We start from the raw sequence: 26,685 nt of genomic DNA, 5'->3' as shown, positions 1-26,685 counted from the left end.
CAAACTGTGTGGTGCGGTCAACAAGCTCAAGGGAAGGGATGCCATCCAGAGAGACCTGGACAAGCTTGAGAGGTGGACCGGTGCAAACATCATGAAGCTCAGCAAGGCCAAGTGCAAGGTCCTGCACTTGGGCTGGGGCAATCCCAAGAACAAATACAGGCTGAGCAGAGAACAGATTGAGAGTAGCCCTGAGGAGAAGGGCTTGGGGGTGTCGATGGATGAGAAGCTCAACAGGAGCTGGCAATGTGCGCTTGCAGCCCAGAAAGCCAACCACATCCTGGGCTGCATCAAAAGAAGCACGGCCAGCAGGTCGAGGGAGGTGATTCTGCTCCTCTACTCTGCTCTCATGAGACCTCACCTGGAGTACTGTGTCCACCTTTGGGGTCCCCAGCATAAGAAAGACACGGACCTGCTGGAGGGAGTCCAGAGGAGGGCCACGAAGATCAACAAAAGGCTGGAGTGGCTCTCCTATGAAGACAGGCTGAGAGAGCTGGGCTTGTTCAGCCTGCAAAAGAACAGGCTCTGGGGAGACCTTATAGCGGCCTTCCAGTACCTAAAAGGGGCCTACAGGAAAGGTAGAGAGGGACTCTTGATCAGGGAGTGTAGTGATAGGACAAGCGGTAACATTTTTAAACTGAAAGAGGGGAAAACTGAGAGAGGGTGGTGAGGCACTGGAACAGGCTGCCCAGGGAAGTTGTGGATGCCCCATCCCTGGAAGTGTTCAAGGCCAGGTTGGATGGGGCTTTGAGGAACCTGATCTAGCGGGAGGTGTCCCTGCACATCACAGGGAGATTGGAACTCAATGTGCTTTAAGGTCCATTCCAACTCAAACCATTCTGTGATATGATTCTATAATAAATACCTAGGATATATGTGACTTTTCCTGAACAATGGAGAGCTTAGCAATTCAAAGCTATTCTTTTATTTGTTAAAAACATACATGTTAAAAGAAGCATTAAAAATATGCTCTAGAAACAGAGTGAGAATGAAATGATACAATGATACCACTGCCCCAAGTAAAGGCAGCAAACACAAAGCTATGTTCATCCCACCAAGATTCTGAAATGAGACAAATGATCTGAGCAATATTTCGTTTGTTAATGGTCTGTAACACAGTAACATTACATCAAAGTAATCTGATCCTGCAACAAACCACTCCAAACAGACCATCAAATCAGGAAAAAGAAGGGTATTTAAATGTTTTCACTGAGTAGTTATCAAAACAAAACTTCCCCAACTCTATGAAGATGCAGAAGAATCATTGATCCACCGCACATCTTCAAAACCAGAACTAGTACTAATAGTACTCAAGAATGCGTACATCATAACTGTAAAAACACTTTCAGCACAATGTTGCCATTTTGTTAAGTACTGCTTTAGGTGCTGCTACAGAATTAGCTCACTTGCAGGAAAAATGGTGTAAATTTTAAACTGTGCTAGTGATGTTAACCTCTTCAAATGGAAGGGGAAAAACAGTCCATCAGGTAATATCCTGGACAATATTTCTGTTTAATGAGAAAATAACAACAAAACCATCAGGCTGTTTCTCTGTTTATGCCTTTTCCTTTAAGTAATTGAAACTTAACTAAAGCTCAGCAAAAAGGCAGGTGTGTGCCCATGTAGAGAAGTCCCATTAGTGGGACAGGATTCACTGGCAAGTGTTGCTACTTTTGGTTTCCTGTATTACATTTCTTGTTTGAACATGCTCTGTCGTTGACATTGGAAGTGCTCGTTGTTTCTTTACTACTGAATCTAGATTCCCCTGAAGAGATAAAAGTGTTTTTTTTCTTCTCCAAGCAATAACCATTTAAATCAATGTTTTATTTCAGATCACCTTCATAATATTTGATTCAAATACCTCCCTATTTTCAGATTCATCAATGATGAAAATTGCAGGCTTTTGCACTTGGAAATACATAGCCATTACGATGCTGTAACTTAATTTCAAGTTAAAGTAAGTGAAAAAACAGAGGATGCGTAACAGAATATCACTCCTTTAGTGTTTGATGCATTGTATCACAATTTCAGAAACTGAAAGCATTTTAGTGCTTACCACAGTTTCTAAACGTCAATAACAAATACACTAGTCTTCCTGTACAGTAAGCATTTAGGCAAATCTCCAGACTGGACAAATAGGCTATGAAGAAATTTTTTTACAGTTCCATTTATTTGTTACCTGTTAGTGCTACTGAAGGCAGAAATTAAACCTGCACGGCTAAATATAATGGCACAAAGATACCTTATTTAGCATATTAGGTATGATGTAAGCCAACTTCGTAACACAATATTAAAAAACCAACAGTTTTACAATCTTAAATTAAATTGTCTGAAATGCTTTTTTCCCCTGAGATTTAATTTTCTGAAACATCAGTGGAAGAACAAAACCACATATAAATTCCTTCTTGGGAAGAAATCCCTTGTGGAAGGGCTAGACTGAATACATGTTTTTGGTGAGGAAAAAGGAGAAAAAGAAAAAAAAAAAGAAAAAAAAACGAAAAGGAAAAAGAAAAAGAAAACTTAAAGCAATTCCCACTTGACTTTTAGTAATTCAGCAGATGAAATGAGACAAAGGAAATTGTCAGAACAACCCAGTTTGCAATCAGCTAATTCTGGAGGCAGGTGCAGAATTATTTTCTTAACAGAATCCTTTTTTACTGTGGAAAGGTATCTTCTAGCACTATGAGAAAAGTAAGAAAAATGTCCCAAAATGTCCTGATTCCTAAATTATGTACAGACCAACTGTTCTTGTTTTAAAGTCTCTGGAGACACATGAGGAAGTCTACTGTCAACAAAAAAGAAACAAACAATATCAACACCTTGATAGGCGGAAAGCAGATCATTAAAGGTCTTGCAGAAGAACTACGAGACCCTGAATGCTGAAACAAAACCATAAAAAAATCTGAAGGAAAGCTGAGAACTATATTCCATATCTGATAGTAATGCCTTTATTTTTTATTATCCTTTGGAGAACACCATTAGGAATAAACAGCTATTGAACTCTACAGCTGACATAAATGAACTCTACATAAACAATGAGGAAGTTAAGGTGATCACCTTTTAGATCTATTTACAAAAAGAAACATGTTTAATACAAAAACTTTTGTAAATCAGTGAAGAGAAAAAACTAAATAGCGTTATATACTGGATCACATGCTGCTGTAACACAAATTGCAATTATCATATTTTTGCAACCTCTGCTTTTCCCCTTTATTATTCCTTTCCATTGCTGCACATATTTTCCATTGCTCCAAGTACTTCCTGTTGCATTCTCACCCTCTGCCCCTGTAGCCTTTCAAGTTCTTGCAAGGTGCTGCCCAAACTTGTTGAACAGTTTGTATTAGTTAGTCCCCATGCTACCTATAAACATTCCAGCTTCTGCATAGCAAATACATGTGTAACTGATACCAGCCTGCTGTGACGTACATTAAAGCATAAAACTTGACTCTGTATTTATCACCAGGCTTGAAAGAGAAAATTAGGAGGAAGCATAAGAAATTTATCTACATCTATGTTGAATACTGTTGTTTGTAATGTATTTTCCCACTCTTCATGCTTTTGAACCTTAGTAATGATGGGCTTCCAGCTCTTCCCTGGGAGACTACAATCTCCTCAAACTCAATCTAGTAAAACAAAAAATCCAACACTTCCAAATTATCTCTCAAAGACATGGAAAAAAAATTCGTTATGATCTTCCCATTCTAACACATCTATAGTCCAGTTTTATCTAAAATTTGAGCATACACTTCACCAGGAAAAGCCTACATACCTGAAACTATGCCTTTTTATTTCAGGAGGCTTATTAAACTATTTTATATAATCAGTAAGATCCTGTTTAGGCAGGCTGAATGTAAATGTGAGGTTTTAGGGATATATTAAAGATCTTTCATATAACTACTAAATCTAATTTATCTGAGGGTAACTCTGAATATATTGGAAACTAATGAAACATAGTTCAGTACACCGATTTTTTAAATCTACTAAGTGCTTATTCACGTTTTGTATCAGGGCAAAGCCATGGCATAGGAACAAAAAACTTCTTTTCCTTTGAAAGCAGCAGATCATTCACAGAAGCTTCAAATCTCAGCAGACTAGAGATGCCAACAGAACCCCTGGCTCCAGAGGGGACATTTCTAAGTGGGACAGAGCACTGGATGTGTTTTTTGGTTTAGATTTTAAAAAAAGATTTAGCGAAACAGCGCAAGGACAACACCTGCTGCATTTTGACAGTTCTTACCCAGACAACTTCTATGCGTACCAACTAGGAAGCATACTTCCATATGATTAAACATCATAAGACAAACGATGAAGTCAAATGTAAACATTATAAGGGTTGTCAAGCTGTATGTTTCCTTTGACCTGAATACACAGTTTGGATCAGTTTGCAATATATTATTTGAAGGCCATTTGTACAGTAAACTTTTTTTCCCCTTGCTTTTTCACCCCTATTAATTTTTGGCTTTATGGAGAATCACAGATAAACTTCATTTTTGCTTTGTTAAGTATATAGACTGTTATTTGAATGCAAATCAGCATGAGGATAAGATTAGCCCTACTGCCCATGCGCATACTGATCAACAATCTAACAATCAGCAAAAGGACACTATGAATAGATTACTGTCTGTGTTTCTACTCCACTATAGGGCGGAGGGGTGCTGGGGACACGACTGAGGGATGGGACACAACTTCCAGGGATACGACTGCACGAAGTTACAGTATTGTATAGTAGAAGCCTACAAACTTCTGTGAGACTTCTAATTACACCCTTCATCCTCTTTTTAGCTAGCATTTCAAAACATACAATAATACACACCACACTTATTTTCATGAGGCTTTGAACAGAAAGAGTGAGTTTAGTGCACACGGCTGCTGAACTGCGTAAAAGTTTACAAAATTTGAAATTTTCTCCTAAATTTTATGCCTTAATTTACACGAACTAATGATTTTTTTTCTTACTTCCTGAACATTTACTCATAAATTCCCTAAGCACTACTACAAATCATGCATACTCTAACATATGAAGATTTTGGTATGTAATTTTCCTGTGTAGCCCAACATACGGTTTTTTACATCAACAGGAATTTGGGCTAACTTTATTTTCATTATTGTTTTTCTCAGACTGTATACAGTGCCGAAACCTTTCTCTATGCTTTTAACTGATATCATCGAAGATGTTCGATTTTTTTTATTATAATAGTGACACATTTAGAAACAAGTTAACATAAAATTATTTTAGCGCAGATAATTTAGGACTGGCATGGTTTTACCCAGTCTGTTCCAAAATTACTTTAACCACAAATATTTAAAGCAGGGTGGAAAAAAAAACATTCCCACAAAAACATTAATCAGAATATACACAATCATTGGCATATATTTTCAAAATAGCTTGTTACTTTTTACAAAAGTACTGCAAACACTGCAGAATCACATCACCTTTTAAAAATGCACATGAATGTCTATACTAATAAAGCCAAACATTACAAAATTTCCCAGGACAACTATTAACCAGTGTTAGCAAAACTGGATAATCAAAGAACAGTTATAGTACTCCAGACACACCGAGACAGACCTTACCCTAATAGGTGACCGTTATAATCCATCTCAGTCATGAAAACAGCTTTGTTGTTATAGCCTAATGACTGCTTGGTCACCTGTATGGAGAGTTTTCTGACCTCTGCCTAACTGCTTGCAATGATTTACTGCATTGTTGTTGTGAAGCTAAGTAAAAAATTACACATCGCTGCAGTGAATCTGTCACACCTAATGCTCACACAGCTCACTGCCTTCTCCTCCACATTACTGCCTCTCACATTGGCATCACAAATACCAGAGCCCAGGTTCAAAACACCCTGCTTCTGATTTCTATAGCGCTCCTCAGTTCTCACTGAAATGAGATGAGTCTGTGGCCCCTAAAGGCTTACTTGAATATAAAACACAGAGCAAGCGGAGCTTATTGAAAGGCAGATGGCATTTGTGAACTGAGGAGGCAACTAACGAAACATCCTTCTTGATGAAGCATCTTCTGCCTACTGCATTTACAGTGAATGGAAAGTGGTCAAGAGAAGCAGTTTTATTAACATTAGCAATATGCATTAGGCAGAGACAGTTCCACTGAGCTGTTCTGTTGTAAAAGCAACTGAATCAGAGGAAGAATGAAAAAGCCCCCCCCCCCCCCCGCCTCCAGCACCTACATGCCTGTATCTCAGAGTTTATGCAACAGTGGCCATGTATTACGGTAAAAACCTGCTTGGTTCATAACAACGATCAGCCACTTCCATAACTCCCCTGAGCTGCTTGTTTTGCTTCAGTTTTCAAGGCTATTTCATGAATAACTTGGAGCTCTAAGTGAAGTACTATTACTTTGCTTGCCTCCTCCTTTTGTATTTACAGAGATAACAAGCATGACTCACATGCATATTAAAACAGTGCTGTCTTCCTGAGTTAATGGCCAGAAAGCTGAGTTGCTTGCGCTGCTGTTCATAGCTCTGTCAAACACCAACAGAAGGAATTAACAAGTTTACGATCAGCCTCACCATTATTTTTTTCAGCAGTAGACATACAATTAAAATACTATGCTAACTGTATTCGGCTGCTAATGCTTAAGAGAAGTTATGAAATGCAGAACTGTTTTTCTAGACTTGAGTTCTTAAGGAGGAAGCCACCACCAGTAGACACACACACGCAGGCAGGCTTTCAGAAATAAAGGCTCCTTCTTCTCTCCTTACATTGATCAGAACTGAAGCAGCCACCACCTTATAATCAGAGCTTAATACAAACAGGAGTCCCAGAAATTACAATCTAGCACCTTATAACAAATAAGTAAGAGAGTACTGCCTTTCTCTCTCCAGCAGCTATTCACTGGGTGCTCCCAAGCCTTTAAAAAGAACAGTATTGCCCATTGCAGATTCGTGTTTGGTTTGTTTTTTTCTCTTGTAACTTTCATTTTGTTTAATTCTGGTTCATTAGGTTTAGTCTCCCTGCTAAGTGGAACAGGTGTGAAGACTCTCCAAAGACAAGAGTCAAAATGAACGAGGTGAAAGACGATGACACGGAACCGCCAGAAAGTGCATGACTTTGCCAGGTAACCAGCAAATCCCTCTCACTTCCTTCAGCTACTCGCTGCACAAATTCACCATTTATTTTGAGCCTCTAGAGCAACAACAGAGACAACAAAAAATATATCAGCGTCCTGAAATTATACAATTTACTCATCATTATAAGGTTTAATTCAATCAACATCTACAGTAAGTTTTCATTTCACAGTTAGGAGATGGAAAAGTAATGAATGAAACAGATAAAAAAAAAAAGAACACAATTAACCACACAGTGACTCATCAACAATGCTGCTATGCATTAAGCAATGTTAGTTATTCCTAGCTTGCTTGACATCAAGTATCCAAACCTAAATCCAAGGATATGAGTACTGCTCCTGAAGCAGTGTGTTTCTGGGGAAAGATCCCCACAAATAGTTGCTGTCTATACAGACTTTAAAAAAAAAAACCAACATCCTATTAGTAAACATCTATTTATTTGGGTTTTTTTTTTTACCCCTTAATTAAAAGGTAAACAGTATTTCAGCAGTTACATTCTCAGAAGAGGACTATCATAAAGTCATAGATTCACAGAATCATAGAATACCAGGTTGGAAGGGGCCTCAAGGATCATCTGGTCCAACCTTTCTTGGAAAAAGCATGGTCTAGACAAGGTGGCCCAGCACCCTGTCCAGCTGAATCTAAAACGTGTCCAATGATGGGGAATCCACCACTTCCCTGGGGAGACTATTCTAACAGCTGATTGTTCTCATTTTGAAATATTTTCCTGTTGTGTCCAATCGGAATCTCCCCAGCAGTAACATGTACCTGTTACCCCTCACCTTTTCCATGTGACTCCCTGTAAAAAGGGACAAAAGGGTCTCCAGATTAAAATTAGTCAGTTCAGTCAACATGATTTGGGATGTTAAGTAAGGAGTTTGACAGAGTAAGGTAATACAAGCATAAGGACCATGCCACAGATTTACACAATTAAGGAAAACAAGCATTAAATATACTAAGTGAAACAAAAGCTACAGAATATTCCACTGTCAAAGACAACACTAATTGCAATTAATTTCAGTTACCTACTATTGGAAAACTTTCTCTAGATATTCGTTTCCCCCTTATTTTTGATTTCAGTGAGTAATAGCCTTAGCAATATTAACAGTTCTTGCTGCTCACAGGCTTAACAAATAAAAGCCTCAGAAAATGGGCAAACTGCATCTTACAAAAACCATGTTCATGCAGCTCATCAAATGACTTAATGAAGCACAGTCTGAAGCTGAATTTTAATTGGCTCCTATATAATAAATGCAGATTACATAAATGAAGAAATCCACAAGTTTCTTGAACAGAGATTTTATTATGGAGAGCACTCCACATATCGTGGATTGAGACTCAGTTGTAACACTGAGCATAGAAGAGATACAGTAGTCCCCTAAGGGGGGCTTTAATGAGTCTCACACTTCGGTAGAAGACATCAGCCAGCTAGAGACCCGCTTTTTAAACTTTTCAAATATACCAAGCCCAATTATGCAACCTTTGCTCATTCTCATGAATTCTTACACGAATAATCTGGTATGAGTTTGAGCAAGCACTAAACAACATGATGAAGAGGACAAACACTGGACTCATCATAATTACTGCTGAGTCATAAATGCCCTTGGGGAAGAAACAAATATAATTATAGGCCAGATCTAGTTCAATTTATACTAAAAAGTTTAAAGATTTTTTTGAATACTTGTTTAATTTAGTTTTTTCTGAAAAGGTTTTTACATTTTTACATGAAGACTTCCACTAGACGAGTAAAGCATGCTTGGAAAGATGCTTGATGTCAAGAGGGAGATGCCTGCAGAGTGAATAAATGGAAAGAGCACTTACATTTTTGGTTACAATTTCAACTACATCTTTCATCGTTATTGCTTTGTTGAAGAAAATGAGTAGGAAAGCCATCTTTGCCTAATCTGAAATGTAGGTACTGCACCTCCTGGATGAGTGGCTAAATACTACCTAACTGCCAAGAATAACTCCTACAGGAGATAATCTGTACAAAACCAGAGCCAACAGGGTTTCCAGGAGAGAAGGAGCTCTGGGGTAAATTGCCCATTCCTGTTAACTGCACGCAAATCACGTGGCAGCTGAACCACAGTCTGTTCTGAGGTGGTAGTGGGGTGTGTTAGAAGACGAGTAGGTAGCAGCAGATTAAAGACGTAAAAAACGGGTGTTTCTTGAGCCAAGCTTTTTTTCTACTGGAAGCAGCTTAGTCTGCTTGCCTTGTGCACCCAACTTAGCTGACCTACAGACCACAGATGATGTTTGGGCAAGTGTACTATCTGCATGGAAGTCACAAGCCCTATCAATAAATACTGCGTACCAACACTGACAAGACAGGGTGGGTGGAGGAAAACTGGGGTTAGCTGAGTCAGACTATTTCTGGAGTGAGGCTGGCAGTGCAACTGAAAAGAGGTATCTTCTCAGAAGTCTCATTGTGCTTTCACTGTCCATTTACCATGCACAAATACACTTCTGTTAACAGCATTCAATTAGAAGAGCCGAAGATGAGGGAAATAAGCTTTGCCTTCCTAATTGTTAGGTCTGACTTCTATTCAGTTACAAAAACCTATCCTTCTGTTTTCACATAACTGAAACAGTGTTAGTAGAATGTTAAAAAGCAAGTAAGTGCATTAAAAAGAAGAGGATAGGTGGTAATGCAGAAAAAAACCCCAGGATGACGACGGAAAGCATTAGCATTTATTTATTACAAATTGACTATGGACAATCCTGCAACTTCCAAAATTAGGACTCATTTATTACAACTTCTCACAGAAGACAGATTTGCTAACCCTAATTAAAAAAAAAAAAGGGGGTGGGGGGTGGGGGGAAGGGGAAGAGTCACTGAAAGCGGAATTAGCAGCTCAGTTATGTGTCCTCTTGTTGAACTCAGATTTAGGAATAAAATATTGACATCAAAAGCCCTTCCCTGTGTCTGGAAACTGCTAGTACAATTAGCAACCTATTAAAAAAAAAAAAAGAAAAAAGCTTTAAAATGCCATCAGACATACTTTAGCAGAGAGTGGAGATTTTCTTTTTAAATATTTAAAAGAACTGATGCCAGAAGAGGCAGCATTAATTTAATCAGATTAAAGGGAATTTACTGCAGCTTGTATTTTGATTCTTCAGAGAAAAACTGCATTTGTTGAAGTGGCATCTCTTTTCCTGCTTTTGATATAGCCAATATTAATATAAAAGATTCTTGAAGCAAAGTTCTTTATAAATTGCCTTACTTACAAGTTGAATTGTAGTGAAATCATTGCTGTTTCTATAACTGGACATGGAATCTCACTTCTTAAAAGTAATTTTGTCACCATTAAAAACAAAACCAAAAAAAAAACACCAACAAAAAAAACCCCTGTCAATGAGTGAAATTCCTGTTCAGAGACTAGGGAACAGAGAAAATTTCTGGACAGGCAACAGTTTGTACCTTCAATCTCAAAACAAAGATGAAAATGTACATCACTTTTTACCAGGAAAAAAAGGACATTTATCACCAGGTTTTGGTGATAAAGGACTATCATCTGGTTTTGGTGATAAATGAGTAGTATCAACACCTATAAATTAAAAAGAAAAGATGTCTTTAACAGACAAATCAGGTCTGAAATAAATGAGACCTGGTAGCAAAACATCAGTTGCTTACTTTAGCTTCAGGTAGACCAGTTTCTGATTTCGCTTAGGAAAATAGTTTTTACCTTGTTTTAGCCAGTGTAAGTCATATTTAATTACCTGCAACATCTGAGAAACCAGTGAAGAAATGTACATTAAAAACTGCCACCCAAAAAGGGTCTGGTGTTGCCTTACTGCCACTTTCTGGAATGTTTTATTGTTGCATGTGAGGTCTGAGGTCAAACCCAGAAAGCTAGCCAACCAATATATGCTTGACGCACTTAATAAAGGTGTGGACAGAGAGGGGAGAAAAAAAAAAGAAACAAAAGAAAGAGTAAAGCATAAGGTGCATATATCATCTTTATACCCTCCTGACTGTTGAAGCTTTTAGCTTCAGGCGCTACTCCAAGTTAAGCTAGAACATCCTCTGGGCTGACCTAACTTTCATCAGCTGCTAACAGATCTGGCAGACACTGCTCTGCTTTCCCTACTTCATCAAAGGGTCTAATCGCATCTCTGTACCTTCACAACATAAATACTGCATGGGACTGGAGGTAAGAGTGGAGATCCTGAGGTTGGGCATGGGTAGCATATATCCAAAAACCCTGCAGGCGATTATCTGAACCAGTTCCATTGTATGCACAGCATGTATTTCTGTATGCTTGTACAGTGGCACAAGGCACTGAGCCACAAACACGTGATTCCAGTATTCACTTCTGCAGTCGTACAGGTTTTGAAGCAATCCCAAACTAGTATGATTAAGACTTTGGTACAATGATGTTATAAAGGGAGTAAACAGTTTTATTTTATATGAAGGTCAAAAGGGTGGTGGGGGGAAGAGATGATCACCATACTCAAATTCATTTGCTTAAACTTTTCTATTTTTAAAGTAGATAACATTAATGTTGATTTAAATGCTGTGTGATCCTATCCAAGATCCATATTTAGGTTCTTAGATATGCTGCTTCAATTTGCGCATTGGCAGCTATGCTAGCTATTAAAATTAAGTAAACTAAGCAAGTAAAACAAATTAAGGCATTACTATAGGATATTTAGATCAAATCACCCAGATAATCAAGCATATTCACTTCTGGTGAAGCACAAGCACTTCTGGCAAGACTGGCTGCACAAGCCAGTGAAAGTGAGAAGGATCGAAGACAGGATCCCTACAGCCTACCACAGCTCACTCACAGGGGCAAGAGAACCCGGCTCAAAAAGGCTGTGTAACTCATGGTGATCCACGGCAGCACGTGCTGGGCATGCGACTGCTGCTCCACATTCATGATTTGCTGCTGTAAATGGGATGCGGGGTCATCCTGGGACAGCTCACGAAGAGTGTCACTGCAAGGGGGGCAAGGCATGCAGAGGCTGGGGAGCCACAGTCCGGCAGGCTGGAAAGGAGGGAGGAGAAGATCTACCTCTGAACAGTCTCCCAGCAATAGCTTTGAGCACTTTTCCAGCACTGTTCTTCATTTCTCTAGTTATTAATATATCAGACCTACCCATTGGTCTCTAACAGCACAGGGCTCTGTAGAGCGAGAAGGTGTAAGAAGATGAAAGACAGCACAGACTAATGCTCAGAATGGCAAGATTTTCTTGAAAAAGAAACATTTCAGAGGGCGCGAGCCTTTCCCTTATTCTGTAATTGGTTGTGCTGAGGATAAAAAACTGCTGTGAAGTGCAGCGGAAAAGTGCTTTGCTCAGTTACTGATTTTATTTATAAACTGTAACAGTTCTGGCACCCATAAGATATTGTAACAGTGAAGATTTATCCTTGTTACTTTCATTACATTCATCTGCTGATGCAGTGAGGCATAATTAGGCGATAGAGACAAATGCAGATGTCTGAATTTGGGGTGTGGTAGAGTTCTGGTTAAGCACATTTTTTTATTCAGCCTTTCAAAGTATCTATGAACGCCAGTTTCTAAGACAAAATTACTTCACGGCAAAAGCATGCATTACATTTGTGCGCATAGTAAGGAAGAGATAGTTACTGTCCCTTCTTTTCGTGTAGCTTATAGAAGGCATGTTTTGTATTTTGTGCATGCTGCCAACTGCAGACCCAAAATTATGGCATTGTTTTCTCTTTGGTTCCTCAGCCACTTGGAAATATTTATTTTTAACCAGCACTGTAGTAAAATTCCCTGGAACTCTGCAGCTGGTATAACCCTGTCTCTGCAAAGTAGATGCCGGAAAATGCAACTACGTCAGGAAGCCTGTACTCCACAGCCATCTTAAGCACATTTTGTCCAGCCATACGAAGTTATGTCAAACGATCCCATCTGATTAATTGTGTGATCCACACTATTGGAGAAAACTAAGACTCTCCTGAGAAACTCACCAAATTTCAAGAAGTCTAGGAGTTCAAAAACAATACAGGAACTGGGTAAAAAACACATCAGTGTAACAGTTCTTGTTTATTATCCTCCTCTTGCACTCTTCAGCAGAATAGAATTGCACAAGATCTGATAGGGAGAATACCCAAGGTGAAAGAAAAAAAAAAAAACCAAACCAAAAAAAACACAAACCACCAAAAAAAACCCCAACGCAAAACACAAACCTTAACATGAAAAAAGAGATCTAATCGCCAAATCTAGAATGGCCAAAAAAAACCAACCCCCCCCCAAAAAAGGGTGTTAGGGAAAAAGCTTATTTGGGACCCTATTAAGAAATAACCATACCGTGTCCAAAGAATAATGACTTAATAAGACCATCTGAATGCAGGAGAAGCATCGCTAAACAAAACTATTTTCAGGGCTTAACGCTTAGTTTAAAAGTAGGTTCTTAACAATTCAAGCTACGTATCAACTACATCACTACCTTCACACGCACTTCCACCAAACCCCCTTCAAGGCATATTTATTTAAATTTCCTCTCATTGTGGTACTTTCATATGAGAAATCCAATTTTCATTCCTTTCCCAAGAGGAAAGAATTTGTAAAATCTAATTCTCGTGTAGTTTAAACCAGTAATGCGGGACACAATGAAAAATTGCATTAAAATGCTGAACAGCCAGAATTTGATTGCATTTTATGTTGGCAAGGTTTCCGTAGATCGTGTCTGGTTCAGTACACCCAGACAGTTATAACATCTGCTTGGGATGTGTTCATAAAAGGTTGTTTTCTACCACATACCCTCGTCAGTAGATGATATATTGAAAAAGACCTACTGGATCACAGAAAGCATCCCAATGCAAATTTAAAAAGTAACTCTCTGAACAGTACCGGCTTCAATGAAGACAAATTAAAAATATTATTGTTGCCGTTTTCTTATTTGCCAGATGGGCAGAACACCACCCACATTGCTGATTCATATGGTATCATCAGACAGCAGTGCACAGGAAGCTCTACAGGAAGACCACAAAAGATGACGAGCTTCCAAAAAGGGACAGATAGGCAGAAACATACCAGTAAGAGCACACACATACCACTGGAATCAGGAAACAACGGAGCTAGCGAGTGAGTGAGCTACAGCTTCTCACAGTCATTTATATTAGATCCTCAAAAATCTACTTCTTTAAAATGCACATTTCTTTTCTGAAACAGGGATGCGGAAAAGTTATGTAATTTTTCACAAGAGGGAGTTGCTGTTTAAAACATTTTGCAATGCAGTGAATGAGTACTCCACTGCAGCAAGGGCAGGCAGTGCAAGTCATTGTTTATCACACAAGCAGGACATTAGCTACAAGGCTGTACTGCCATGCCGCTCTCTGATTAGGATGGTTTTATTTATAAATATTGCCCTGCAGAATAACTTTTTGTTTGAAATGAGGCCTTTCACAATGTGTCTAATAATAAGGTTGCACAATTTGTTCTCCTGGACTGTTGCACTAGAACTAGCCACAGGTGAAATTAAGAAATTCCACGACTCAGCTTGGAAAAATGCCAATAGTTATTTAGATTCCTTTCTAAGAGCGGGAAGACTTGAGTTCCAAGCAATAAATGAACTATACACAACACTGCATCACTACACAAATTCTAAAAGAACACGTTTCTAAAAACTAACAAGCCTACACAAATAAACTTAAAACCTCTAAATCATAAAAGAGTCCTTAGAAACTTCCTGACCCCACTTTAGGCAACACCTGCATGGTTTGTATTCTCCCTTGAAGAAATACCTTACTTACTCTTAGTATGCAGACTCCCCTGCAGACTCTGAGAAGATCTGTCCATTCATGCATTCCTCAATTTCCTCATAGCCTTGGACACCTTCCTTCTCTTATGAGCATCTTTGAATCAGACAAGTAATTCCAACTTTCTTTAACAAAAACCTGTCTTATACTGCATACACCACAGTACGTACACGCACTAGTCAAACCTTCTTCATGTCTTTTAGGGATGTCTCAGTCCGATACTCATGGCTCCTCCATCATCATCATTAAAGAACCACTTCACCACTTCTACTGCAGAAGAATTTTCAAAACCTGCTTACAAAGTGGCAAGTGGATGAAAAAACTCCAGCTTTCTCAAAAAAGAGAATAAGTATTGAAGTTAATTTCTTCCCCAAATTGTTACTCCACATCTAAATTGAAAAAAATCCATAAAACATTTTTGAAAAAGTGTCACATTTCATTCTGTCCCATGCCTGTCTTTTTATTTGCAGGCTACTGGCTGCAATAGAATTTATAATATCCGGTATGTGTTTGCACTGTTTTGAATGGCTTTATTTTCAATCCCTCATTTTTACTCTTTCAACTTTTCAAAGGTCAAGGCAGTATTTAAAAGTTCGACTGACAGAGAAAGTAAAAGAAAGAAAAGGAGGAAAGTACAACTAAAGGAAACCTATAAAGTTCTAGGTTTACGAGGAAAAGTAATTATAGCTTTACTGCAGAAGATTTCAGCCTTCAAGAACTCCTTTTTCAATACAGAGTTTGAATGAAAGCAGCTTTAAAAAAATGCACAGGGTCAAATGAATCATATAAAAATGTACACTAAAAGTTTCTCAAAAATATTATGTCCCAGAAATCATAATTTTATCTGACTACATGGTTTTATGACATGGGGTGGGGGGGGGGGGTGGGGGCGGAGGGGGGAAGCTTGCCCTCTAAAGCTTAAAATTGCACCACAATTCTTCCTATTTGATTGTGATGGGTGCCTTTAAGAAGCGAGTTTAGTTTTCAGATGCTGGTACAATGAATCAGTCTGGCATTAGTTTTATTCTCAAATGATATTTGTACCTATGCTGCTAGTGCTTAAGACACAGAAATGTACTTTTTATTTAATGGTTTAATGGTACCCTTAATAAAAACAACAAATAGTTAAAAACAAAGCAACAAAAAAACACTCTTGCAATCCAAACTACATATTCTTTTCTGTTACTAAAAAAGCAAACTGGTAGCTGATACTACCTTTGCATCTGCACTAGGTTCAGGAGTGTTTTGGTTAACAGCAGAAAACTGCTATTATATCAGAAGAACCCTTTAAAATTCTTACATGGGGCACGAATCCTGTTTCTGCACAACTGCAAGTTGCCAGTGTAGTCTGAGAGAATACTTAGTGAATCCTGTGGGTGTAAAAACTACTGAATGTCTGGTCTGTTTCATACTTGGCAGATTTCTACTTTAAATGATCCTTGAAGAAGCCTTGAGTAATGGATGCTACCATGTTTCTACAGTTCCAAGCACTGAGTTGAGCAGAACCAGTAGTAAAGAAGAAACTACTGTGCCACGTCCAATCTAATCAGAACTGACTAGGCAGGCACTAATACAAGCACATACATAAGAATGTAATTTCCACTTTGTTCTAAACCTCTTCACAAACACAGTATGACATGGCAAGGGGGGGTGGTGGAAATGGTGGTACAGTTATAAAAACAAGTCTGCAGTCAGACTTCCAAAAGTCAAGACGATGCTGCTCTTCGACAACATACAGAGTAAGATCTCTGTAGATTACAAACAGATACAGACTAGATAATGACTCAACATTAAATGCCATCCCTGTGTTTTTCTATTCTTTGGATAAACAGAAACAAACACCAAAATAGCCATGGTGTAATTAACCCCGAATGACACGATAGGATTTATGAGGCTTACATAATGATCATGCCAATAGCTGTTCCTCTGTGCCACATCCCCACTGTTCCTCCACCCAGCATATGGCTATGCTGGAGTCCACAAGGGAGGCAGGTATGCACAAGGCTTATTTATGCTACAGTGATAGGCAGCTGCCTTTTCATCAAACCTGTAGCATTTGGTAGCATTTTGCTTACAGCTGAAAAAAAAAAAACCCAAAACAAAAAAACCAGCTTGATAAAGACTGGAGACCAGACGCAAAGAACATCTTCACACATCAGCAGCACTCATCTACTTGCTTGTACTGCCTACAATACATATAGAGAGCTTCAGTACCCAACAGTTTACAAAAAAAACCCAATACCTAAAAGTAGAGAGCACCTCCAAACATAAACAACTCAGGACACAATTTGCATTTCAGAAATTTTCAGGTAACACTCTAAACTAGCAAAACACGTACATGCAACCTATTACTATACTGTATCTACAAATTTGCTTAGAAGGTTAACAACTAAACAGCAAGCCAAATTCTAACTCCGGCTGATACGTCGCACTAAGAAAAACAGAAAGTCATCATCATGAAACAGCCTTAATTAACAGGAAAAAACCTTAATTATAATACCTTTTCTACAGTATCACTTGCCCCAGCTAAGCACCCACTAACTCTTATATATCATACGGACTAAGGAAATGGAGACACATGAGAGTTAGAGAAACGTCAGGAAGGATTAAAAGCAACTCTTGGTAGTTACTACCCCTCCAACTCAATATTTAGCTCTCTCTTGTCCTGCTTGAGACTGTTCACAGAAGTGACTTATAATAACTGAATAAATAACATTAAACAATCTCCAGTCAAGACCTGTACACTTTTTTTGCCAAAGCTGAAGCACGCAACAGCCTTGTCTTTGATTGTTATAAAAGCTATTAGAAAAAAAAATTAAAACACAACACAACTAGTGTCACGCTTAAGAGTTCCCTTTGCCAACCTACTCTTCCAGAAGCAAAACACTGGACTCTTGCCTCATGCCTCACCTCTGTGCAATCACCCAAAGTCAATACAAAGTCTAAGAGTGGAGCTACACGGGCCCGTAGTCTGAAAACATGCAGGCATGCAACTGGACTGCTGAAGCAAGAATACGTAATCAACTTCACAAGCGCAGACTTTATACCTATCTTAACTGTGAGAAAAAAAGAGAAAAATAATATTTTAGAAAAAGTAGAGAATGAAAGGAATGATGTGAATACCTCTATCGGGCAATACATCCCACAATACAAATTATACTTGAGAAAAAGAAGGGCAGTGTGTCTTGTTTTGTTTTTTGAAAACAACTCTTTTGCTTAACATTAGCTTATTTTCTAAGCCAAAGCTGAATCTTGAGATTTGTCTTAAGACAAAGCTTTCCTGCATCTCAGACGTTGTAACTTTACCACATAGCAATTTCAAACTGAACAAGAGACTGACAAAACCTGCAGAAAAATATGGTCCATTTTAGTTGAAGATTTATTAATCCATTGAAGTAAACCTTATTTCAAGCAACTTCTGTGTTACTAGAAATGAACAATGAAGACATGAGATTTCAAGAATTTTTAGTCATTCTACATCATATAAACAGAAAATAACTGGATCCGTGAGTTCCCCAGACGAGTTTACTGCAAGAAGGAAAAATTTTCACAAAGTTTCAGAGGAAAATATGACAAAAATATTTCAGTCTGAAATTACTTCAGAAATAAATGCTGGATAACTTTAGCATGTCTTCTGTAGAAAGGAATTAAATCATTATGAAGTTATTACTGTTAAGTATTTTCCTCCAGAAAATACTTGCATATCATTATGTTTATATATTTTATGTATAAAATTATATTGTATAAATACCTATATTTAGATAACTGATGCTGATTACAGAGAAATTCAAAACAATTTCAAGAGTAGAAATCTCATTACCTTAAAATTAGATACCAAAGTTGCCCTGAGCATGTTTCACATTTTCAGTGTCAGAGAGCATGCTCACATGCATATTTTATTTACGACACACAATATGCTCTGCAAGCAAAATAACTAAACTACAAACATATCTAAAGTTAAACAGTCAAAAGAAAGGAAAGAAAAAAATGCTAGAAGCCAGTTTTCCTATATTTATGGTCCTTCAGCCTGTGTACGAGTGGCAGCAAAATCCACAAGAATCTGCCAGCATTATTACCACCCATACTTCTCCACACTAGCAGAAACAGTAAAATGGTGGAATGGGAAAGATAAAACATGGACAACACGCCCCACATGAGTGTTTTTGTGTATGACTTATCACTTCCCGTTAGCAAAGGGCAGTTAAATCACTTAAAATGTCGTATTTAAAAAAATAAAGAGTTTCACTTGAAATATAAAAGGAGGAAGGAAGAAATCCTCTTGCTGTGCAAAAAGAGTAGCTAAAATTTAGTTTTTAATTTTATGTTGAACTGCAGGCTAAGAGAGTTTATTTCATATCAATGAAATTACCTATTATGCTGGGGAAAGGAAGCGTGTTCATTTATCTCTACATTTATTTTAAATAAAGATATTCTCAGCTCTTCATAGGAACATTCAACCCTGCTTGTCTAGTTTACTTTTGATACACAATCATTCTTCCCCCCACCCTTGGAAAAATATCTAAAACTCATACTTCTGTTGGGGTAGAATATGGAACAGTTAATCAGAATGTAACAGAGGAAACAAGCAACATACAAATCCATTGGAGCAAAACAGACAAGCAGAAGACACCTCTGCTCTAAATAGAGAGCAAGCGAGTGAACCAGAAGAAAGAGGACAGGATATAAATTACTAAACGTATGGGGTTTGGTTGGGGGGTTTTGTTGTTTGTGTTTTGTTTTTTGTTTTTTAATTTTTATTCAAATATAAAGGAAAAGAAAGAAAACAGCAGACTGTAGGACAAAATGGTAAGGCCACAGGTAAGAAGAAAAAGACCTGCTGAGGTCAAATGTACATAAGACTGGAGAGGTGCCTGAGAGAAAGGCAGGGCACAAGAGGAGTAAATGACTGTCAGGAGAAGACTGATTAAAAGATGAGAAAGACAGCTGGGGAGAGGCTGAGGATCTAGTTAGGATTGTCAAAGTCCTCACAAAGGACACTCTATGAAGCACTCAGGAGGAACTTGTTCCTGCCTTTACTGGAGCCCCTGAAGCTCAATGATCAATGACCTCACAGGAGGAAACACGGCTGTCGGGGAAATGGGTTTTACCTGACATTACGGCTCCTGAAAAAAAAAAAAAAAGCTATCTTCAGTTCCTGTAGCGGAACACGTGTTGTTAAAGGACCATGATACTTTAAATCTAACTATATTCTCTTCCATGTTGGCCAGTTCTGCAGCAATCTAGTGCTTGCCAAAATAATGCATCTGGAGCTTCCCGGTGTTAGAAGCATTTAACTCTTCTGCAAGGCTCCTATTTATTTGGAAACTTTTCTTTGGTTTTGAGTGCCTGAATAAGAACATCTGAGAGTACTTAAATACTAACCGAGCACCAGGATACATTAAATATTAACTTACACTATTAATATAAATCTCCTTTTCTTGTAACCTGCTATAAAGTCCTCTGCTCCAAGTTTGAGATGCTGCAGAATACTGTTTGTACAGATGGCACCATTTGGGCTTCTCCATCTGCTTGAAGAGCCACTTGATTATCTCTGTTCCAAATGAATAAGCATTTCATTTCACCATAGCAAGAACGTAATTTTAAAACCAACCAAACAACAAAACCCGAAAACATATTCCCCCAAAAAGGCCAGAAATGCCACACATTCTGCATCATCTGACAGTCAATAACCCTCCCAGTGTTTGCACACTCCTGTGCTGGATTCAGTCCTTCACACTCTTTGCATAGCAGGTAAGAGGACTGCAGGACACCCTTTTCTCCAACCTGAGTTTGTTTAACATCAAATTTCACCACAGAGATCTAGAACACTTAACACCCCCAACAGTTTACCCAAGATAAAAATTTATGCAATCTGACTCCATACTCACTCCTGTTGTCCTACTTTTGTCTGTATTTTTGTTTGCTTCAGTGGATTTTTCTGACTTTGAAGAAACAATCTAACAAGGTAAACATGGACTTGAAGAGACTGCCAGTAAGATTTCAGACTTGGAAAGCATTTCCCATATCTGCTTATTTTTACTGCAAAATGTTCCCCAGAGGGAATAGGCACAAATACAGAAACAACTTCAGCAGAATACACTCTTAGAAACTTAACAGCAAACATCCAGGTCTACAATAAAACTTGCATTTATGCTTTCAGCCTCTTTAAAAACTTTCTTCTAGCCTGTTCTGTCACTATTACTTATATTAGTTATCTTGTTATGAATATTTTAAAAGTCTCACAGGAAATTATAGGCATGGGATTCAAGTAAGATTTCCTGCCTGTTAATCATCTCACAGTGACACCTTCCTGGTATGGTCTGCTAGAGCAGAGGCAACTTGTCTTTTGGAAGGTACATTAGAAAGGAACAGTACAGGGTAACAGTGGTAGTTGATGTTTAGTATTGTAATAGATTTATTTGTATAGTATAGTAATAGATTTGGTAGAACTTCTTAATGACAAGAGAGAAAAAAAGCTACCCATGTATACTCCCCACCTTCTGTAATGTTAGACGTGGAAAAAAAAAAAAAAAAAAGAAAGGACAGAAAAGGAGAAATGGACACTACATTCTCTGAAGGAAAGGCTTCCAAGCCATTATGAAGAACAGTGGGAATGTGAGAACTTGGAAGATTAAAATGAACGGTCTTCTTATGTCAGTATTTGAAAGGAATGACAGAAGCATGGATACACAGTTCAGCTTTCTAAAAAGACAAATTGTAAAAAATATAAACCTGTATTTTAGTTTAAAAAAATGTGCATTTTTATATCTGTGGTTGTTCATGAGTTAGTACCGTACACTCACAAAATTTTGCAAAGACAGGCAATTTTGAGAATTGCTTATGAGCATTTTTTAAAAACTAAGGCTTTCCCATATTTCATAAAATACTTCTTACTCTAAAACTCAAGAACCATATGAAAACTCACAACTTCTAGTTAAAAAATAAGTAACGGAAGCACAATAACATTTACCCAAAAGGAAACTAAAAACCAGTCCATAAGCCACCATTTCCTATGACAGAAATTCCTAAGAGAAGAGATCACCCTCACCCATTATCTTAAACCTCACTAGAGCTCATATTCTGCAGCTTAACACAAAAAAGAAGTGCCTTTCACATTATAACTCTCTACCATCAGTTCTGAGATATTAGATTCTAAACACTAACAGTTACATTTCTCAATTGACTTTCGCTACTATGATAATAAATCTTTCAAAACAGCCTGGATTATAATAATACAGGACAATATATTTCAGTCTCTGCCTCTTTAGTTATATTGGTGGATATGAAGCCAACACAACTCCACAAGAACTAACTTGCTAAACTTGAAACTTGCCTCTTGCTACATTGATTATATTAAAATAATCCAACCTAAATGTTGTTGTGATGTTATACAGCACACAAAGATCGTAACTGCCTACTTAACCAACTTTTTGATATGAGAGCACTTCAAATTCCAGCAGCATTCAGAGATGCGAAACACTCCAATTTTAATAATTCCCAGTGGTACAGTAAGAAGAAAGCATTTCTATTCTAGTGTCGAAGTCTATCACAGAGCATGAAGAATCTGACAAGAAAAGTGTCACTTTTCTTTAGGCCCAATCACATCAATACCAGCTTGAGCTGCAGTTTTCTGAACTATTGTGCAAAACAACTACTGTGCTAAAAATATGCTGTTACTCAAACTTTGAGATATTCTCTCCAGAGATAGGACTTCCTGATAGGAGATTCAAATTAATAGGAAGTGCCCTTCCTGTGTTTTCTAGACTGCTAGGCTAATGAGTTTGTTTTCAACCGCCTTTAAAAAAATAAGGAGCAGATTAACCAATTGATTGGCGTTCACTGCTTTGAAGTGAAGTGACTTTGTATATGAAGTGTCAATGTAGTAGATCCCAGTCTCCTCTATTCTGCCTCAATGCTGTAGCAAGATTGGTTTCTCCCTTATTTCCAAAGGGATTCCTACAGGAATTGCCTTGAGACCTTGTCAGTTGCTGACTTCTGTTTTACTCTGCATGTAGCCCTATCAGAAACTGACGGGAATGCTTGTCAAGTAGCTGAGCACAAAGATAGGTTCCCACTTTGAGTAAAGTTATTTTTATATAGAGAAAGTGAACAGCTCTGCCCATGTGTATACAGCTATGCCAAACCTAACCAACTCACTCCAACTATATAAAAACACTATATTAATTCAGCAGTCTTAACTTGAACAATAACTACGGAACGTACACTCCATAGTATAACATAAGGAAAATAAATTCCTGATTTACAACTAAGACTTAGAGATACCAAGGCAAAGTGACAATCAATACCAATTTTGACGAAAAAATGATTGCGCTTCACAATGAACTAACTTTTCAGGTCAGTAGGCTATATGCTTTGTGCACAGCAAAAACATGGAGGTAAATGGTTGAAATACACATACAAATGCAGTTTTCTTTTTAATACTAGTTACACATTTGTTTTTGATTTGTGAGGGATGAGGGGAAACTAGACAGCTCCAGCATACAGATAGACTAGGAAGTTCAACAGTCTCTTTTACCAATAAGGACAAGTTTTTCAAATTTTTTCATGTGCACAAAAACCCCCATCCTCCATTCAAGAAAGTTCACAATACGGATTTTGACAGACAGGCTCCTCCTGACTTCCCACTGCACCAACCCAGGCTCCTCCAAGACTGGTTACTGCAACATAACATCACCAACAATGCGATGACAATCTGCAATGACTTTGCCAGATGCAAATGGAGAAACAAAGCTTCTTTAACCTGGTAATAAGCTTTATCTTTCCTACTTCTAAGGAAAGTAAGATGCCTTAAAACACACACAGCAGTTCAATTCTAATGATTAAACTTCATATATGCAGACACAAAAGATTTTCATCTTACGAAATTTATTTCGTACTGTCTTCCCCAGTTAAGGGAAGCTTACTTCTTTATCGCAAACGTCCCTGTTCTTTGATAGCTTCTGACATTTAAAAAATAATACAATAAAAGAACTTTTGAGTAATTAATCAGAAAAATTATTACTTTCATCCAGGACTACTAAATTATCATTAAATAATCTTTTCACAAGATTGAAAGCAAGGTAAGCCCTCCACTTGCAAGAGATCTTAAACTTCCGCCTGAGAAAGTTGCTGATATTGGCTCAAGAGTAAAAATCAGAACAAGTTCTCAAGAGCTGTTAACAAACAAAGTCGCACCACTCCTGTGAGAACTGGGAGATGTAGTCATGTAATTCTGTGCCTTAACATGTATATTAAGCATTTCATTCTCCTTCGTGGAATGCTTAAATTATTTTATTTATTCTTCTTTTAAAATGGAAGTATTTTTAAAAAAAAAAAAAAAAAAAAGAAGTCAGGCTAGCCAGAGATGAACCTTCCAAACATTTCAAATGTATTTTGTCCTTTTAAATGTCAATAACAGCATCAGCCTGAGAAGAATCTGACTGTTTTAAGACCTTGCGTTGAAAATTTTATTTCACAATTTCTTCACACACAAACAGGTATTCCCACCTATTTTTCAAATAACTTGCATTTTTTTCCACATGTAATATTAATGGCAAACCTTAAAAAGTTAAGTTTTGCTACACATCAGAAGAATGGCTTGACTGTGTTCTGGCTAGAGCATGGCCTGGGAGGAAAAAACAAGGAGTAACTGAAGTCACAGTCGAACAACAGCCTGTCATTAAACCTCTGCCCTGTGACAAATCCCACAGGCATCTTGTTAAGAGCAGCTCTCTCAGCACCTTTGTGTTGTCAAAGCAGCAGAAAGGGCAGAGAACTTAAGGCAGGACTGGAAGATGCCCTTCTCTTCTGAGCGTCGAGCATGATTTGTGTGATGTGTAATTTTTTTGTGACCTTCAGTATATTTCCTAAAAATAAAAAGAGGAAAAGCTTCAGCTACAGAAATAAGCAAAGATCTCACCTTGTTGTGTTCATACTTGTATGGGATTTTGAGTGTATCCATGGCTCTGATCATGGCCTGCATTGCTGTAAAGATATTCTGGTACACCAGTTTTGTAAAGCCCCTTTTGTCTTCATCAGAGTAACCTGATCCATGAATGATTCTCATCTGCTTGATAAACGTGCTTTTGCCACTCTCTCCTGTGCCTGCAAGACAAATAAGAAGGATACGCTTTAGCCACTGGACACAAACACAACTTTTTTTGCGCAATGCTGACAGCTTGTTTAGTGCAGGGCTGAAAAGTGTCAAGTGGTGCTTGGCAAGGACCAGTTCAGTGCTAAACAGCAGCATCAGTAGCAACTGAAGTACCACTGAATTGAAATTTGCATTTTCATTTAACAACTAAACCAATGAGTAAAACAAAACTCCAAAGTATACGTAATATGACTGCATATTAAGAACTCTTTCATTCTTGAAGACATAATTGTCCAAATATCTAATTTCAGGTAATCATTATGAGACATTTTATCACAAAAATTCAGGAAGTAGGAAAAAAATTCATCTTCCTTGGCCAACTTTCAGGACATTATGGTAGGCAATGTACAACCAGTGTTTGTGTTTTGGTTGGGGGGTGGGTGGGGGTGGTGGTTTTTTTTTGTTTTTGTTTTTTTTTGTGTTTTTTTTTTTTTTTTTTTTTTGTAAAGCGAGTAGCATAACAATTACAGCCCTGAAAACTTTAACCTCAGAAACAAGCCATATCACTGTTAATTAAAATTTGGCTCATATTCATTAGTGGGCAGTCATTCCTTCCTTCCTTTGAATTTCTTTGTGTCTTTGTACATTGTACTGAAATTTGTACTTCGTACTAAAGTTTGTTAATGAACATTTCTGACTATTTGTCAATTTAAAGTTAAGATCTGCTTGCTGGAAATTTCCCACAGGATACATCACACATTTTTCCTTTGCTCCAATTCAGTGAGCTCATCCTCTGTGACTAGAACAGCTTATCTATATTATTCCTGTGTTTGCTTAAGAGGAGGAGTTGAAATTTAGAATCAGCAGTTGCACAGCCATATAAACCCTGCGTTCACCCAGCTACTCAGCCCTGCAGGAAACAAAATGCACGCGCCAGGGTGCATTGTTCAGTGCTGTGCTTTTCAGCCTTTCAGCCTGGGTTTTATTTTAATAATTCCTGTGAAGACTTCATGCCTCATACCATAGTACTTGTGTCCCAGGATAAAGGCAGCCTTATGCCCCTTACATAATGTTTTAGGTGTCTTGACAGAGCAATGTGTTTCACAGCAGTGCAGTGCAAGTTTAAAGGAGCAACCCTCAACCATTTCTCAGATAGCACACTGCAAAAATTTAAGCTGGAAGCATCTAAAAGCTTTTGCCTTTACCATGAGCATCATTTTGAAACCTTCAGTCCCATTTCCCACACCCTTTTAACACAAGTCTTCCTTACACACACATTCTCATAACATCAAGCGTGATGCTACATACCAACCAGTTTTAATTTCTCTGGGGAGAAACTGGTTATTATTGTAATAAAGAAAAATGTGCTCTGAAGCCGAGAAGTAAGACCAAACCTGCTTCCACTGTCAGCCTTCATGAGGATCCTCAGGATCCTCAGTGCAGGACCCCTGCACTGTGGTCAGGAGTGCACTACCTGCGCAGGCCACCTCTTCAGGACACTGCCACCAGGCAGAACTTGCCCCACACAGCCGGACAAATTCACGTTAACCAGGCACGGGCCTTCGCGGGAAGGGTGATGTAGTATGGGCCATCCTGGGTCAGTGATCCCTGCCTGTCTTCCAGTTCATCAGAATCACAAGTAAGATCTTTACACTTCTGTAATCTACTAGTGGGGAAAAAACATGACTTTCCTTAAGACTGTACAGAATTACAAACCTAGACAATACAGAACTATTACACAGTAAAAAATACTTTAGGCTACCCTTAAGACC

General features: G+C 38.1%; 1 protein-coding gene across 1 annotated transcript in view; it reads right to left on the bottom strand.

Annotated features, from left to right (window-relative positions):
• Positions 1–26,685, bottom strand: part of LOC134508207 (guanine nucleotide-binding protein G(q) subunit alpha) — a 133,253-nt gene that overhangs the window by 63,457 nt on the left and 43,111 nt on the right. Inside the window, exon 2 of the mRNA XM_063319451.1 lies at positions 24,740–24,924. Within this exon, the coding sequence (XP_063175521.1) occupies positions 24,740–24,924 (185 nt within the window). The remainder of the gene's footprint in view (positions 1–24,739; positions 24,925–26,685) is intronic.

The sequence above is a fragment of the Chroicocephalus ridibundus genome, chromosome Z (genome assembly GCF_963924245.1).
Source record: "Chroicocephalus ridibundus chromosome Z, bChrRid1.1, whole genome shotgun sequence".
NCBI lineage: Eukaryota > Metazoa > Chordata > Aves > Charadriiformes > Laridae > Chroicocephalus > Chroicocephalus ridibundus.
Note: the sequence above shows the minus strand (reverse complement) of the source record. Positions and strands in the feature narration are given on the sequence as shown.